Genomic DNA, 18172 nt, shown 5'->3' with positions numbered 1-18172 from the left:
GCTAAAGCTTCATCTTCATTCCAGTCCCCCCTTCGCTCTGAGGACGTATGTGTCTGACACCGACCCCTTGTCCTTCACGCTGGATGCTGTGTTGTTCACCACATGTCACCTACTTTTTAAAAATTGATTCACGGGATGAGGGCGTCACTGGTTAGATCAGCATTTATTACCCATCCCTAGTTGCCCTTTAGAAGGTGATGGTGAGTTGGCTTCTTGAACTGCTGAATCCCTGAGGCGTAGGGACACCCACGGTGTTGTTAGGGAGGGTGTTCCAGGATTTTGCCACAGCGCCAGTGAAGGAACGGCGATACATTTCCAAGTCAGGATGTTGAGTGACATGGAGGAGAATCTCCAGGTGGTGGGTTCCCAGTTATTTGCTGCTCTTGTCCTTCTAGATGGTAGTGGTTTTGAAAGGTTCTAAGGAACCTTGGCGAGTTACTGCTTTGCAACTTGTAGATGGTACACACGGCTGCCACTGTTCATCAGTGGTGGAGGGTTTGAATGTTTGTGGAAGGGGGAGCAATCAGGCGGGCTGCTTTGTCCTGGATAGTGTTGGGCTTCTTGGAGCTGCACTCATCCAGGCAAGTGGAGAGTATTCTATTACACTCCTGTCTTGTGCCTTGTAGATGGTGGACAGGCTTTTTTGGGGGGGGGGAGGGGGGGGGGGGCGTCAGGAGGTGAGTTACTCGCTGTAGGACTCCTAGCCTTTGACCTGCCCTGGTGGCCACAGTATTAATATGGCTAGTCTAGATCAATTTCTGATGAATGGTAACCCCCAGGATGTTGAATGTGGAGGTTAAGTGATGGTAATGCCATTGAATGTCAATGGGCGATGACTCGATCCTCTCTTGTTAGGAGATGGTCATTGCCTGGCACTTGTGTGGCGCGAATGTAACTTGCCACTTGTCAGTCCAAGCCTGGATATTGGCCAGGTCTTGCTGCATTTGGACATGGAGCGCTTCATTATCTGAGAAGTCACAAATGGTGCTGAATATTGTGCAGTCACCCACAAACACCCTCATTTCTCTCTGCCATGCTAGTATTTATGTTGGTGGATTGTGGACTCGTCAGATGGGACAGTGCTTCTTTGAACATCTCTTTGTCCTCTTCCTCCTGATGTCTAAGGAATTTCCAACTCTGGGGGTGGTTGTGCAGCCATGGGCCCTGTGTGAGACACAACATGAAACAATTAGTGTGATCCTTGCTTTGTGTGAGTGCACATGTAGTTACAATCATTATCAAAAAGCAAAATAAGTAGAATCCTTGGCCCACAATCCCAGCTTCATGTTCTACTATGTGACAAATGCCCATTATGCTTGATCCACCACCACAATGCTGAACCACCAGTGATCAAAGGTTTCTTTAATATTGCCTTTGGCAGCTGTAATGGACACTTTCCAGCTCCTACACTAGCCTGGAAAGGCACACGTGCGATCTGCATGGTCTACTTCTCCATTGGACAAATGATCCTGAGGTTCGCGAGCCCAGACCTAACCAGGCCATCATCTTAGTATTTTGAGCTCTCTGCTCCGGTAAGTGAACAATAGAAACGCAATTCAGTGACCTAGATCATGCTTGTACATGGATACAGAAATCATTGTGGCCGAGTGTCAAAGTGGGCATTCTGATGCCATTCCAGTTATGGGAGTGTCATGTCCATTCAATCATCCCCGTCGATGGTGATGTATATGGCAATTGTGACCCATCTGATTTTTCAGTCATCTGAGACCTCAAACCAGAGACAAATGTATGTTTCAGTCAAACAGTTCAACTTGCCTGAGTTCAACAGGTCACAGGACTAAAACCATGTTTGGACCTATTTGCCTGGTGTACTCACTGATGAAGCAATTGCCTATCAAGCTCTCTTCATAACTGCAGGAAGGTTTCTTCAACCTGTTGGATACAGGGTATCCCTCTGACCTCCGACCTCCTCCACCAGGATCGGTCCTGGTGACAGAAGCTGAGTGCATTTAATCCATGGGAGTCAGACAGGCTGTTCCTCTGGGACATTCTGCCATGATAATTAATAAAACACCTGGGTGAGTCCAGATTCTCTCTTTGTGTTACATTACTCAATACCCGAGTGCAATCACCTGCTGGATCCTCTTCTCGAATAGTGCATGGATTTATGTGCTTGTATGCGAGCATCCCAGAATGTCATGGCGTGGTCTGGAACTCCTAGGACCCTGCTGGATACTCCCTTGAAGTTACATATGCCTGTGAGGACAGTGTGCTGATGTTACAGGTATGGGTGAGGCTCTTTTGCGTGTCCACACTTGAACATGTGAGAGATGAAATGGCATGTTACTGGAAATGAAAGATCTGCATCCAGGGTCCTGATACCAGTTCCATTCCAATTTTACATATTGTACTGTGTTGTGATCTAATGTAGCTGCCAAGATGCTGGCATTACATCGCTGTATGGTGGATCTTTGCAAACAGTGAATGTTAGCTTTGTGGACACCCCTTACACATTTACATTTGGTGGACTTCAGCATCTAAACTTTCCAATGAACGGCATCTTAATGGGTCATCTCTAACAGCAATGATAATCAGTTTGCCCACATTGAAAACTTACCCTCACAGGACAATGCAATGAAATCTCCTCACATGCAACCCCTCTTCACAACTTCCTGTCATAATAAGTGACTCGCAGGATGACCCTTCATATAGGGTCTGAGTCGTGAAAAGCGTGCTTCCTAATTGGGCTTGCTGTGCCTCTGAAGGGTTTTCACTGTTGGCTGGCCCAATATCAGCCTGCACGTGCCTCCCAGCAACAATAATCATAACACCCAAGATGGACCGTGAAGCTACCAACCTCAGATGAAAATTCAGCCCTCAGAGTCTACCCATTACAAACTCGGAGACTGCCATTCTCTCCAAGTGCAAATACATTGCACCGTCTCAGTAAAACAGTCTAACCTTCCTTTGATTTCGAACAATCAAACCACCCAGGATTACTGTCAGGCAGATTGCAGAACAGATCACAAGACCCTTTTCTTTTAGCCTAAATTTAAAGGTACAGTCCCAAAAATCTTAGACTTCATACGTGGCCTGGGAAGAGGATAGAATAGGTATCAATGGTATGGAGTTTGTGAAGGTGATGGTTTAACTCTTCCCTGTTTTAATAATGAAGGAAACTGCAGGTCATCCAGGATCAGATAGATGTTGAATGAGCAAATTGGTGGCACAGAGGCACTGGAGAGGTCGAGACAGATTGAGAAATAAACAGGATGTTGTCAGCATATGTGTGGAACCCAAGCTCCCAAGTCTGCAAAACATTTGCCAACCAACAGCATGAAGATGAGCAAGAGGAGAGGGCCACAAATAGATCTCAGTGTGAGGCTAGGAAGAGAAGCTGGAAATGCCCTGGCTGCAATTAAATAGGGAAGAGTGGTTTCAAGCGCGGTGGCTGAAATGAAATGAAATAAATCGCTTATTGTCACAAGTAGGCTTCAAATGAAGTTACTGTGAAAAGGCCATAGTCGCCACATTCCGGCGCCTGTTCAGGGAGGCTGTTACGGGAAATGAAGTAGAACATTGTAAGAATGGCATTTGAGAGGAATAATTCAAGTTGGCCACTGTCACAGAGAATGTCCTTTGTGACCTTAGCCATTCCAGTTCTATGGCAAGGCCAGAAACCTGATTTATATAGAGATTCAGAGTTTCTGAAAAGATGGGCACATTTCAAGTATTTGGGAAAGATAAGTTAAAAGTAAAATTTTTAAACTCTACACAGCGACTGGAAGCCCAAGCAAACTAAATTTAAACATGATTTTACTTGGTAGAAAATTAAACTTTGAAAGGGTTGATTGGTTGTGGACATGCATTTTTTTTAAACCAGAAAAAGATCTCCATGATCAATATTGAATGGTTCTTAACCACCATACTTCACTATCCTGCCCATCTTCCATCTCCATGCAACAAACCCCCCCCCCCCCCCCCACCCCCCGACCAGCTCCTCCCTTCCCCCAATCCCCCATGAAAAAAGAACTGAGGAACTCCCTGTCAACTGAACATTTCACATCTCCATCTGTCTCATTTGCACTCCTGCACAGAAGTGTTTTGCCACATGGTTGAAAAGATTTTTTTGTCCGATGGATGTGCTGTCCGTTTGATCACAATTCCTGACATCAGAGCTAATGCACAATAAGTGGAAACTTTGGTGAAGTAAGTGGAGCACTCCGGTTTTGGCAATGCCACTTGCTAAGCAACAAGGGAGACAGGAAAATTGACTCATCGGCTATTGACTAAAACCATACAATCTCTTTTTTTTTCCAGTTTTATGGCTGTTTATCACAGCAACAGAACATGATGCAGGACTATATAAGGACAGCCACTTATCAAAGAGCAATACTCCAGAATCATGATGATTTTAACGACAAGGTGAGAGCACACAAGTTGGAGTGGGAGAGTAGGGCATGGCTTAACTTTGTCATTATAACATGTTGGCATTTAATCCAAGTTATATTTGAGTAAAAATATGATCAAGTTAACTGCAGCCTCGAACACAATTTTCATTTTCTGCAAATTTGTTCCATCTGGTTAATAATGTATTTATTTTAGAATCCTTATTCTAAGAAATTTGTTGTTAGCTTAATAACTCTGATGGCAATAACCATTGCAGTAGTAATCGTAGTGAAACTGCTCGCCATCATTACTCCTTTGAAACTGACAGCAACTTCTGGCGTCCCCGTATGCATGGTTAAATACAGAAATCTAGGAGCTTCTGCCAGTGAATCTCTGCTTTTCCATTGGAAATGCTGTTGACATCCATGTAATCAGTTGTAAATAATTAAACTGACAAGATTAATATATTCATGTACCAAATTCTCCCCAGCAAACTTAAGATTAATAAAAGTACATTGATTTCTTTAATAAAAACATTCAAATGTATCTATCTTGGTCACACCTTCTGCCACCATCAGTCTCTAAGCAACAGAAAACCTGGAAAGAAACTTCTGATTCAATTTATAAAATTACACTGCAGAATCCAACAATTTGCCCTTGTACTTGTGTGTGCACATGCATGTAAATCCATTTAATGTGGGATTCACTGGTTCCGTCAGCAGCGCACCCCCTCCCGCAGGGTTCCTGGCATCATGGGGTGGCTTCAATGGGAACTCCCATTGACAGCAGCAGGGGCACGCCGCCTCCCGCCGCTGAGAAACATTCGGCTGGGAGGCCGGGGATTCCCGCTCCATGGACAAGAGAAGGTATGCCGAACACGATTTATTGTGTGAATGTAGCTTTGGCTATCAGATGCCCATAGCAATGGCATTTGTATAATTTTCTGTCCTAAAGTAACTTCCCTTTCACTATGCAGAAACACCAGTTTTCACTTCATATTTACCAGTGTTATTGACTGAGCTTAGGTTTGCAGACTTTTGCACACAAACTCATGTCCCACCAATGAAGTGCAGCTGTCAATTCTGCAATGGAGTGTGCCAGCTTACCTCCCTCAAAAGGGCATGTTCACAAATTGCAATAATTTATATAAAGCCTACCCCACGAATCGGAACACCAGAATTTGCTGTGATTAAAGTTTAACACAATGCGGATGCCATGAGTACTGATTGTTGTGTGTGTTTTTTTTTCCTGTTTGAAGGTTGTTCTTGATGTTGGTTGTGGGTCAGGAATCCTTTCATTCTTCGCAGTTCAAGCAGGAGCTAGAAAAGTCTATGGAGTGGAAGCCAGCTCAATGTCCAAATATGCAGAGGTACTGCACAAACACATTACCAAGATTAACATTGATACATACACTACTGACTCCTGAAGATTGAAGACCATTACAAAAATGTAGTTCAAATGGCATGATAAAGAATTTATAGGAGTTTTTGGCAGTGAGCTTTCCATTTTGTGTATGCAAGTTTCTGTATGTTTCAGTTTGTAACCCACTTGCCTCTGAGGCAGAAGGTTCTAGGCTCCATACACACACCAGGATTAAAAAAATTAGCTTTTGGTTATGATATTAAACAAAAGCCTTATCTGCCTATTCAGTCAAATGTAAAAGAACTAATGAACAAGAAGAACAAGGGGTCTTGCCAGTGTCTATCTTCAACAAATTCCACAATTATCTCATTTTCTGACAGTGAGATATTGCTATGTGCAAATTTGCTTTCACATTTGCCAACATAACTTAAAAATTGTAATTTTTTGGATATGAACTGTTCAGGATGGTAGAATATACTATTTAAATCCAATTTCTTATGATCTTCAAGAATTCCAAATATTTTTAGCGCATGTTATTAGTGAGGCTTCTGTTTGCAACCTTGCTATAACAGAACATGGTTATGGAATCAACTCTTTCTCTGACCCCTGCTTCCATTTGGTTAGGCCCTGTGCCTGGAACAAGGCAGTGCTAACGTACATTCCAGAGAGGCTTAAAATCGCTGCATTTAGAAACACGGCGGAATTTTGTGTCGCGGTGGGAGCAGAATGGGAAAATGTGGCGAGCCATTCAAAAGTCCATTGATTCTGGCAGGACCAGAAAATCCTGCCAGCGAGAGGGGCCGGAAAATTCCACCAACGGATACTTTATAGTAACAGGTCATGTTACTCGTGTTCGTTCGGATTAAAGTGTTCAAGGTAGTCCATGTCATTCAAAGGAAAAATAAATGTGGCCTATCATGTTGTGTCTTGCTACCATTGTGCTAAATGGAGTAGATTCAGGTCTGATCTAGTCGCTCAAAACTGGGGTCCATTAGAAGCAGTAGAAATTGTATTCAACTGCAATCTGTGACCTCATGGCCTGGCATATCCTTCACTTTATCATTACCATCAAGCTAGAGGATCAGTTCTGGTTCAATGGAGGGGGTGAAGGAGCTTGGCAGGAGCATCACTTGCCATCCCGAAAAGAGAAATGTCCATTTGGTGTAGTTACAACACAGGACTACATGTCTGTTAATTAATTGACGTTTAAGGGGCATCCTGACAAATACATGAATAGGATGGGAATAGAGGGATATGGACCCCGGAAGTGCAGAAGATTTTAGTTTAGACGGGCAACATGGTCGGCACAGGCTTGGAGGGCCGAAGGGCCTGTTCCTGTGCTGTACTTTTCTTTGTTCTTTAATTCCAAACTGATCGGGATGTGCAAAGTAAGTACGCTATACAAGAGCAGGTCAGAGGCTGGGAATTCTGCACCAAGAGTCTCACCTCCTTACTCCCCAAAGTCTCTCCACCATGTACAAGACACAAATCAGGAGTCTGTTGGGGTATTCTCCACTTGCCTAAATGAGTGCAGCTCCAACAACACTGAAGTGTGACGCCATCCAGGACAAAGCAATTTTTTTTCATTTGCTTTGGCACCAGAAAGGACTTCCTGTAACTGAGAGTTTTCTGCTGAATGAGTTGAAATAATATTTTGTGACGTCTCCACAGATTTCTGAGTATCGGCAATCAGAATCTGCTGTTTAACCGTCTCCTCTTTTTCTAACAATGCCTGGAGATTTTTCACACGTGTCTCCACTTGATTGGTACCCATTTACCACCTTAAACATTCAGTCTTTTCACCACTGGTGCACCATAGCTGTAGAGTAGCAACTTGCCAACGCTCCTTTGACAACACCTTCCAAACTCATAACCTCTGCCACCTGGAAGAACAAGTCAGCAGGCACATGGAACCTGCAAGGCAAGCTCCCCACTAAGTCCTGTTAATTTCACTGGGACAAAATGTTGGAATTTCTTAACAGCACTGAGGATGTACCGACATCAGACAAATTGCGGTAATTCAAGAAGGCAGCTCACCACCACTTTCTCGAGGACAATTAGGGATGAAGACTAAATGCTGGTCTTGCCAGAGAGGCCACCATCCCATGAATGAATTAAAAAAGGTGACTTTTTAGGAGAATAAACAGATCAATATTCCATCCAAGGAGGGTGTCGCACTTCATGTGAATTCTCAGCCAGAGTCAATGAAGATAGCTAGGCCAAATGATTGCTCATCCACACTGAGCAGATGAAAATCTCTCCAGTACATTATGATGCAAAATTAATTTGGACAGTCTCATCGGGTCTCTATTTGGTTTATGATTCGTTGTAAATTTGTAGCCTTTTTCAGAGGGGGAAAGGTATGACCAGTTGGTGAAATAGAAGAATTTGTACTGGAATATTAATAGGTACTTCTCGGAGGTTCAGCCTGAAAAAACCTTGCTGGAAGCTTTACTCTGCACCTGACCAGATGAAGTATAGTATTACTGGGTGATCTGTTGATCTGTTCCCAGCACTGCCACTATTGTGTGTATATGTCGGCGTTGGACTGGGGTGAGCACAGTAAGAAGCCTTACAACACCAGGTTAAAGTCCAACAGGTTTGTTTCAAACACTAGCTTTCGGAGCAGTGCTCCTTCCTCAGGTGAATGAAGACGTATGTTCCAGAAACATATATATAGACAAATTCAAAGATGCAAGACCTATTGTTGAAATGTTTAATTCATATAATCTTTGCAGGAGGCCTTCCAGCCCATCATGTCTGTGTCAGCCTTTCAAAGGTGCTGCCCAGTTCGCCACACTATCTTGTCATATGATTCTCTTAAAAATCAGCCGAGATTTTTTTTGCTCCAGTGTCTGGAATGAGACTGCAAACCCAACCCTCTGACTCGGATGTGAGAGTGCTGCCTACTAAATCAGTGTGGAGGCAGGATAAAGGTTTGGAGCGGGCTTGAAGAGCCGAATGGCCTCCTCCAGCTCCTATTTTTTTTCTATGTTTCTTTCTATGTAACTTCTGTCAACCTTTTCCAGTACAAATTCCGAAACCCAGATTTATTGTGGAAATATAAAAATAAGGACAGAATATATTGACGTCAACAGGTAAATTCTAACACTGCATCTCCTGCCAGTGCAAGATGACTGCCAATACCCCATCCACGCATGTGCACTTGTCCATGCCAATGACATCACATGTAAGAGACACAATGTTGGTTGGATCTTATTCAGATCCTGAAGCTGTTCACCCAGGTTCCCACGGAGCGGGAGTGGGGGAGGCTTCTGATTCACATGGGAATTCCAGATTACAACCTCCATTTTTGGAGCTCGAGGCTTCTTACTGGTGACAGGCCCAGATTAAGAGGAATCCTCAAGCTCCAAGTCAGGATATGAAGGCTGCAATCCTTATTTGTGGCTGTCCCCAGGTGGATCACATGCCTTCTCTCCCTTCCCATCGCGATCCTTAGCGCCATTCCCGGCCTCTGCCCCTCAACTCGGAGAAGATGAGGCTTTTTGAATTACTGTCTTTAATAGTTGTTTGATAAGCACCTCTGCTCCTGGCCTCTGCCTACTCGGCATTGGCATTGACGTCATGAAGTAAAACAGCATGGCTGCGCCTGCATGACATTGGCAGCAAATGCAGCTAAATTCTAACTCTTGGCTTAGATTCCATGTGCACCAGTAGATGAACGAAAAATATGTTAGAAATGTTGTGTGTGGTTGTGTAGCACTACTTCCTGTGCCAGAATCTTTAAATAAAGCTCTTAAAATTGGAAAAGGAGTAGGCCCCTTGAGTCTATTTTTCCATTCAGTTAGGTCACGGCCAATTGGTGTCTTAACTGTATCGACCCGCCTTAGTTCCGTAATCCTTAATACTGCTTTCTGACATCGATCCTGATCAGCCTAGCTCCTATTTTAAGGTTGTGGGCTCTTGCTCTAGCACCAGAGGAAATAGCTTCTCTACAACTACCCTCTTGAAGGAATCCTGGTCATGCAAACTGTCCTCATAATTTAACTCTCTTCTTTTAGCAATGGATTCTCCTACTTCAACATCAATAGTAAAAATATCTTGTGTTCATTTTTACCTGTCAAGCTGTAAATGCAGATTTCCTGCTGATAAGTGCTGCGGTTGCATTTCACTTTTGTATTGTCCATCCCCAGCTCTCACACCTCCCACCCTCCCTCCTCCCTGCTCTTTACCAGACAGGTTTAGGCTCCATCCCAGGGATGTTCCCTGTGCCTATTTTCTCTGAGGCTCTGTTTCTGTCCTGTGAAGCTCAGCTCCTGAACTTTTCACTGCTTTGCAGTGGTGTTCTTGCAAAAGCCCTGCTCTTGCTCACTACCACAAACATGCACTTAAAGCCTTTTCTTGGCTCAAACCTGGCCTTTTCTTCCAGTCAACCATTGTTATCCTTTGCGAGGCTCTGTCCCTGCCTTCCAAACTATGTGTGCTCCAAACCTTTATCCTGCCTCTACCCTGATTTAGTAGGCAGCACTCTCACATCTGAGTCAGAGGGTTGGGTTTGCAGTCCCATTCCAGACACTTGAGCAAAAAAAATCTGGGCTGATTTTTCCAGTGCAGTACTGAGCACTGTCACTAGTGCCATCTTTCAGATGAGACATTAAACGCCTGCCCCCTCAGGGGGACAGAAGAAATCCAATGACACTATTTCATAAAAGAGCTGGGAATTAATCCCCAGTACGCTGGCTAATATTTATCCATCAAACAACATTTCTACAACAATCCATGTGATCATTATCATAGATTATCATAGAATTTACAGTGCAGAAGGAGGCCATTCGGCCCATCGAGTCTGCACCGGCTCTTGGAAAGAGCACCCTACCCAAGGTCAACACCTCTACCCAATCCCCATAACCCAGTAACCCCACCCAACACTAAGGGCAATATTGGACACTAAGGACAATTTATCATGGCCAATCCACCTAACCTGCACATCTTTGGACTGTGAGAGGAAACCTGAGCACCCGGAGGAAACCCACACACACATGGGGAGGATGTGCAGACTCCGCACAGACAGTGACCCAAGCTGGAATCGAACCTGGGACCCTGGAGCTGTGAAGCAACTGTGCTATCCACAATGCTACCGTGCAGCCCATATAAAATGAAAATTGCTATTGTCACAAGTAGGCTTCAAATGAAGTTACTGTGAAAAGCCCCTAGTCGCCACATTCTGGTGCCTGTTCAGGGAGGCTGATACGGGAATAGAACCGTGCTGCTGGCCTGCCTTGGTCTGCATTCAAAGCCAGCGATTTAGTCCTGTGCTAAACCAGCCCCTCCTATCATTATCATATGCTGTTTGTGGGATGTTAGCTGCCCATGTTTCAATAATGCACAGTGAATATTTCAAACGCACTTCAGTGGCTGTAAAGTGGGACAGCCACAGGTTATGCTGGAAACCTCAGAATAGTATGAGGAGAGTGGATCCTGAAGAGGGCTGCTCAGTCGTGAAGAAAGCTGCCAAAACTCTCTCCTGTTCCTATTCCAAGAGCGATTACTGCCTACGTGCCGGTCCAAAGCCAGGGACTTCCAGATCTCATTGTCCTGTTCCCGTCACCACCCACGGATTGCAGGGCTTGTCTGTGTGGGGGGCGGGCTGGTTTCCTTTAGGTAAATTCCTGGTGCGGGACATCTTTTAATGTGGGTATGCTGTTACACATCAGCAAATATATGGGGCTGAATTCTCTGCCCCGCCCCACCACACTTCTGCCTCGAACTGCCGGCGGGATTCTTCATTATTCCGGCCAGTCAATGGAATTTCCCATTGTGGGACAGCCCCACACCATCGGGAAACTCCTGGGCACCGGTAAAACTGAGCATCCCGCCGGTGGAGAATCCCTCCCATGGTCCTTGACAGAGGGTAGGTCCTGTTCCAGTGGCAATGAAACCTCGATGACTGAGGATCTCACTACTGCTGCAGCCTTCATCCACCACCACAGCCTTTGATACCATACATGTATCTTCTGCCTGATCCGCCGTTGAGGACTTGTTTGGATTGCACTTTGTCTGGTTCTTCCCCTCTGACCTCACCATCGTGGGTGATCCTGCCAGGAGCTTAAGACTCCCAACCACATTGCTCCAGGGATCAATGGAACATTCAAGCCTCTCTACCGTGGCAAGTTGGCAATCCAACAAAAGGGCAGTCCTAATTTCTGTATTTATATCCCAACAAGCACCCTTTACTTACTATTTTTGGCAACCTTTAATATATGCGATTGAAATAAAAGACAAAAGAAATATATGTTTATTGCCACGTTTTCCTGCATAAATCATAATGTTTCTAATTATAATTCCTGCAGTATTTCACAGGACCACTTAAAGGGAAATAGAATATTTATGTCGTACAAATTTTAACAGGCTTCTCACTAGCATAATCCTCTGCCAAGTATTGCCGACCACATGCTATGCAAAAACCAACGCTGTTTGATGGGACTTGGGCACTGCTCTTCCTCACGTTGCTTGGCCACGTTGAATCACAGTGTTGCCTGCTCTTCTACAATGGTTACATAGTAAATGTACAAACTAGGGTTTCATTCTAACCAGAATGCATTGAATTTCTGCAGGCTGTTGATCCAATACAAATAATGTAAATTGACACTTTTGACTCCAAGGTACACATTGACTTCTCAGATTTATTTATTTTTCCCAGAGAACAATGGTGGTATTCTCTAGCTGTTCGGGAACTATCAGATCTGCTAAGTGCAAAGAAGCAGGCGTGAGTGGATAATGCTTTTCTTCAAGCTAGTTCACAAACAAACTGCCTGTAGATGGGGTTTTAATTGTGTTGTTAAAGCTTGGCATTCCTTCTGTTAATGCGTTTTAGCAAAATAAAAGTTTTTTTTTTAAAAAAGCAGTAGAGCATCCGGTTTACCCATGCTGTCTCTTTCAATAACACTTTCCAACATAAGAATTTGTTCCATAGGTATTCAGATTTCAGAAAATGCAGCAGCAGCTCATCTTGGATTACATTGAAAACTTTCAAAAGATGTTGTTGGACTTTGGTATCTGTCAGCAGATACACATCACTTCATAGTCTCGCCAAGATCAGTTCTTACTTGTCCACCAGACACTATCAGCCTGTATTTGCTTTCTGATCCCTTTATTTGCAGAGTTTGTTTTAACTAGAAAAGTGCTGCTTGAGTGAATCGGTAGCATGAGTAATGCCATTATTGAAGGTGCTAAGTAACCCAGAACAGGGGCAAATCCAAAGTTGTGCAAAGCACATGATAAAACAGGACGTAGTTGCAGTCATGCGGGAGGGTGGATTTCAATGCTCAGGAGAGAAGTTTTAGAATTGGATCACAGAAGTAAAATAACCAAACCCGTTTCCAATCCTAGCATATTTAAACAGAGACAACAAAATGCCATTTTGTTTAGAAAACACAAATTTTTAAATATAAATCGCGTTCTGACCAGATTTCTATTAATTTTCAAAAGCTATACAAATGCCATATAAAGATTGAATGTGCTTGAATGAACCAAAAACTTAATGCCTGTGGGATAATCACTTGTCAATTATAGTGCACGCATTATTATACAATACTATAGGAAAAGAATTACTGGGAATCAAACCTGCAGGTGCTCAAATGTGCAGGACAATCAACGGATAAATCATGGTTTTTGGCCCCTTCCGCGCTATAAACAAAATTCCTGATGTTAGCATGAGGAGCACAGGATATGTACTCTCTCCAGGGAAAGCAGGCAGAATAAAATGAAATTGGTGCTGATCAAGTCCAGGACCTGGGTGAACACCTAATAATGCACAAGCTACTTGGAACAAGAGCAACTTTAATAGAGGTGATTGCGATCTAGTTTTAACCATGAGATATGCAGGAAATCAAAAATGGAACAATACATAATCAGTTCAAGGGATGTCTGCCATGGATACAATTTCTCCCAAATTACCAGAATTCCATAGATTAAACAAGAATTAACTAATTAGCTTACACTGTTAAGGATGAGGAGCTGCACTGAAAGTTCTGATGAACAAGAGAAAGAAAAGCAACGATCAAAAGACAGTGAGTAACACATAATTTATTTGTAACGAGGTGAGGGAGAAGCTGTTTATAACTTAAATTATAATAGAAGACAAATTATAAGTGATAGAAAAATATTTACATGACTAAAAAAAAGCCAGACAGCACTTAACTTCTGAAGTTTGAAGTTAATTATCATTGAAAGGAGAACTTATTTTTTTTTAAATTTAGAGTATCCAATTCATTTTTTCCAATTAAGGGGCAATTTAGCGTGGCCAATCCACCTAATTTGCATGTTTTTGCGTTGTGGGGGCGAAACTCACACAAATACAGAGAGAATGTGCAAACTCCACACAGACAGTGACCCAGAGCCAGGATCTAACCTGGGACCTCTGTGCCGTGAGGCCGTAGTGCTAACGCACTGCGCCACCGTGCTGCCCTGAGGAGAACTTATTTTAAACTGTTACTCCAGTACGTTCAGATGGTATTATGCATACAAACATATCCAAACACAACATGCAGAAGCAAGTTATCCCTCAAACTTATAATATAATAAGTAACTATTACATACTGAGCGTTAAAAAAACTGTGACTGTTTGTTGTTGGATTATTGATGAGGATTTGCACTGGAAGTTTTTTTTTTAAATTTAGAGTACACAATTCATTTTTTCCAATTAAGGGGCAATTTAGCGTGGCCAATTCACCTACTCTGCACATCTTTGGGTTGTGGGGGCGAAATCCACGCAAACGGGGGGAGAATGTGCAAACTCCACACGGACAATGACCCAGAGACAGGATCGAACTTTGGGACCTCGGCGCTGTGAGGCAGCCGTGCTCACCACTGCGCCACCGTGCTGCCCAGTGCACTGGAACCTTTAAGGTTTGATGAGCAAGGGGGGAAAAAAATCACTTGGGAGTGATTTAATTGGGAATGTAGAACTGTTAGCGGAATAGATTGTATTCCTCTTGACAGATTATTTCAATTGGAGAGGACCAAGGATTATGCATATAAATTATGCAAAGCTAGGGCTAGGTTCGATGTTGGACGGTCTTTCCTCAGAACAAGTTGACATTTGTGCTATGAATTCTGACTTTAATCTTTCAAAAGAGCTCAACCAACTTTCGTCTGAGATGGGAGATCATGCCTGATAAAAGGGCAATGGAATTGGAGGTAATACAAGCATGGCGATTGTCTTACCATTGACTAATTTCTGACTGCCAAAAGGAGTAGTAGAGACATTTTGCAGATTTTTCTTTTCCTAATTTGTTTTGGGCTTTAGGTTGTATTTTTGCATCTACCAAGAGATTACATACATGGCTGTTGATGAGTAACAATTGTCTAATCATGATATCTTGTACTATTCCTTCTTGGTCCACTGGTCAGATTCCCCACTTGCTGCATTCATCTAATTATCCTCAGTCACCACACCCTTAAATTTCAGTCTCCCATCAACTTTACTCTTGTCCACGCTAGAGGGGGTCTCTGCCCTTATCTTTGGCCCCATTAACTCTATCTCTATTTCTCAAACATCATACTTCCACAGTCTTTGGCACTTCTCCCAGAAAGTACATCCCGCTTTCTATGCTGGAAGTTCTCTACCTGCATTTGGGATCACAGTCTTACTCTGCACCCCATTAAATCCAAGCTTCAATGTCAAAAATAAAATTTAGAAATATAATTTCTTCTATGTAGAGGAAGCACTCACACCAGTGCTGGAAGATAAACATTGTTTTCATTTATAATAGAAAACCTTCCCCATCTACCTCTCCACACATCTTTCAGCCTGTTTCCCCACTTTAGTCTCCTCCCCTCGCCTTCTATTCCTTCTCCATGCTCTCACCTTCACCAACTTCCCTACCCCTTTATCTCTTCCCTCTATCCTATCAAACTTTGCCTCCTCCTTTACCCAACTTCCCCGCCTTTATTGACCCTTTTCCCTACTCCCACCTCCTTCTTCCTCTTCTTCCAACTACCTCCCTCTCCCCCACCCACCCATGTTGCCTTTTTCTGTCTTACATCATCCTCTTCCCCTCAGCTCTAATTGTCTTTAGTCTCGGCTCCTCGGGTCAAATTAGTCTTTGGCACTAGTACAAGACAGACAATGGCGAACCAGCAGCTCATTTTACATCCCATCTTTTTTCCCCCATTGAAGTCACTGGTGAGTGTAAAATGAGCTGCTGATCCACAATCCCTCATTTTGCACCCCTGACAAAGGCCTATTTCACCCACCCTTGCATGCAGTGCCACAGACGATTAGTCAGTCAATTACTTGACACTTTTTGAAAAAAACACTGTACTGTCGGGCGACTAGGGGCTTTTCACAGTAACTTCATTGAAGGCTACTTGTGACAATAAGCGATTTTCATTTCATTTCATTTATGACTAATATACAATATTTATTGTGCACTTTGTCTGGTCACTGCTGTTCTTTTTGTTAAGTCAAAAGCTCTCTATTGGCTGATCTGATGGTTCACTTAGAAATTAAAATAAAGTGTTCGGTAGATTTGTTCCAGAATGGTTCTAGGAATAACATTTGTACTTAATTCTGACCGTGTGTTAATGTTTTTCAAGAGAAGAGATCTGTCACTTGTAGCTCACTGACTACGATTGGTCCTGACATTATTCTCAATAGTACATTTATCATAATTTCCCTCTTCTCCATATTATTGAGATATAACGACTAAGTTAACTGAGAAGCTGCCCAATCCTTTTATTCATCTATCACTTGTGAAATTATGAGATTGTTTAATTAACAGTGGCTGCTTGTTGCTTTAACAACTATTTTCTAAGTTTGGACCATTGTATGCTTGTATGCTCCCCATCCAGCTGTTAACCCTATTGGACAGTATTTATATTGAGAGTAAGTTACACACTAACCAGGTGAAATAACACTGTGATGTCAGCATTATAATATGTTAACTCAGTTGTAGGAAACACTTCTGATCACTTTTAAGCAAAAATATAAAACTAAATGTTAAAGTAAAGAATAAATGAATTTTATGTGAATGCATTAATACATTCAAGGGTGATGGAAAGTTAATGGTACCTTCAAATTTGAAGCTGATTCTCAGATCTGTATGAGCAGTAGAACTATTAATAATGCTCTACTATTTCCGGCAGATATTGAAATCTGGGAATTTCCTCTCCAACTGTTCCCAGGTGTTTGAGACTAGTCCAGGAGACCACTCCGGCCCTGATTAATGTTATGCAATGCCTATCTTTTTGTAAGAAGTGGTCACTACCTTAATTAAAACCTGCTTCAGCCCTTGGTTGAAGGAATTCATCATCCACTGTGAGCTGGCAGCCTGTTCTCTGAGAAAAGAACCACCATCTGATATCTAACCTAGATTTGACGATTTGACCTTATACAATGTAAAATTGTGATCCCAGGGCCTCGTGAACCAATTGAATGGAATAGCATTTTGCTTGAGCCTCGTATATGCTTTGATCAGGTCACCCCTAGTCTAGACCAAGTTCTTTAGCCAATTTTTAAAACATTGATGCTTTATACTAGTGTTATGGGCCAGGACTTAGAAACTCCACAGTGAATTATGAAGTTCACATGACCAATAACTTTTATGTTGAATTTGGCTAGGATGAGCACAAGAGCCTTCACTTCAGGTGTGATTCATCAGACTTCCTTTGCGCTTGTATCAAAACAAAGTTCATTATAAGAATGTAGTTAACATATATAAAACACAGCAAGAATTTGTTATCAATTACAAACATAAAGAAAACACAGCAACAACAGTAATCTATGTATATAACTCTTAATGAATCCCCCTTAGTAGTTATTCCAATTCAATACAAAATCCAATGAAGCAAAACCCCTTTCAAGGGTGTGGCCCAGCACACGGTAATCTCACTTGAATGGGACTGGCCCTTTCCCCGAGATTCTGATCCAGTTCCAACCTGCAGATTTAAAACTCCTTCCGGAAAGAAACTCTAACTTTAAAGTTACCAAGGCAGTTTGCCACACCGAATGTGCTTTCAATTCCATGGAACAGCTTTAAAATGAAAACAGGGAAACACTGCTTCCCTTCTGCAGTCCAAAGCAACAAACCAAAACTGAAACCCAAAACATTAAGCCCCCTCTCACCTGGCAGCCACAGCCCACCTCCACTCACAAATGACATCACTGAAGCAGTGCTCCAAGTCATGTGGTAAGACCAAACCTTAAAGGGACACTCGCATGACACTAGCAATTCATCTAGTGGTCTTTCTGTACCCATCTGAAATCGTAAAAATCACCCACCATGTGGAGAGACCAAAACTGATCACTGTATTCCGTGCAACTTGACCTAGAATTTGCACAAAGATAAAATATTCATCCTTCTACTCCATTGTTCTATGAATGCACCCCAAAACTATACTCTAGTTACTGTTGCACTGCATTGCTCATCTGCCTTTAGAATTCCTACAGTGTTGAAGGAGGCCATTCAGCCCATCAAGTCTGCACCAACGCTCTCAA

The 18172-nt window shown here is 42.8% G+C and overlaps 1 protein-coding gene across 2 annotated transcripts in view; it reads left to right on the top strand.

The window, feature by feature from the left end:
- carm1l (coactivator-associated arginine methyltransferase 1, like) overlaps positions 1-18172 on the top strand; it is a 197873-nt gene that overhangs the window by 111189 nt on the left and 68512 nt on the right. For both annotated transcript variants that reach the window (XM_072516891.1, XM_072516892.1), the window contains exons 4-5: positions 4282-4386; positions 5609-5719. In XM_072516891.1, coding sequence (XP_072372992.1) covers positions 4282-4386; positions 5609-5719 — 216 coding nt within the window. The remainder of the gene's footprint in view (positions 1-4281; positions 4387-5608; positions 5720-18172) is intronic.

The sequence above is a fragment of the Scyliorhinus torazame genome, chromosome 9, assembly GCF_047496885.1.
Source record: "Scyliorhinus torazame isolate Kashiwa2021f chromosome 9, sScyTor2.1, whole genome shotgun sequence".
Lineage (NCBI taxonomy): Eukaryota > Metazoa > Chordata > Chondrichthyes > Carcharhiniformes > Scyliorhinidae > Scyliorhinus > Scyliorhinus torazame.
The sequence above is the reverse complement of the archived record's forward strand: the minus strand, read 5'-3'. Positions and strand labels throughout refer to the sequence as shown.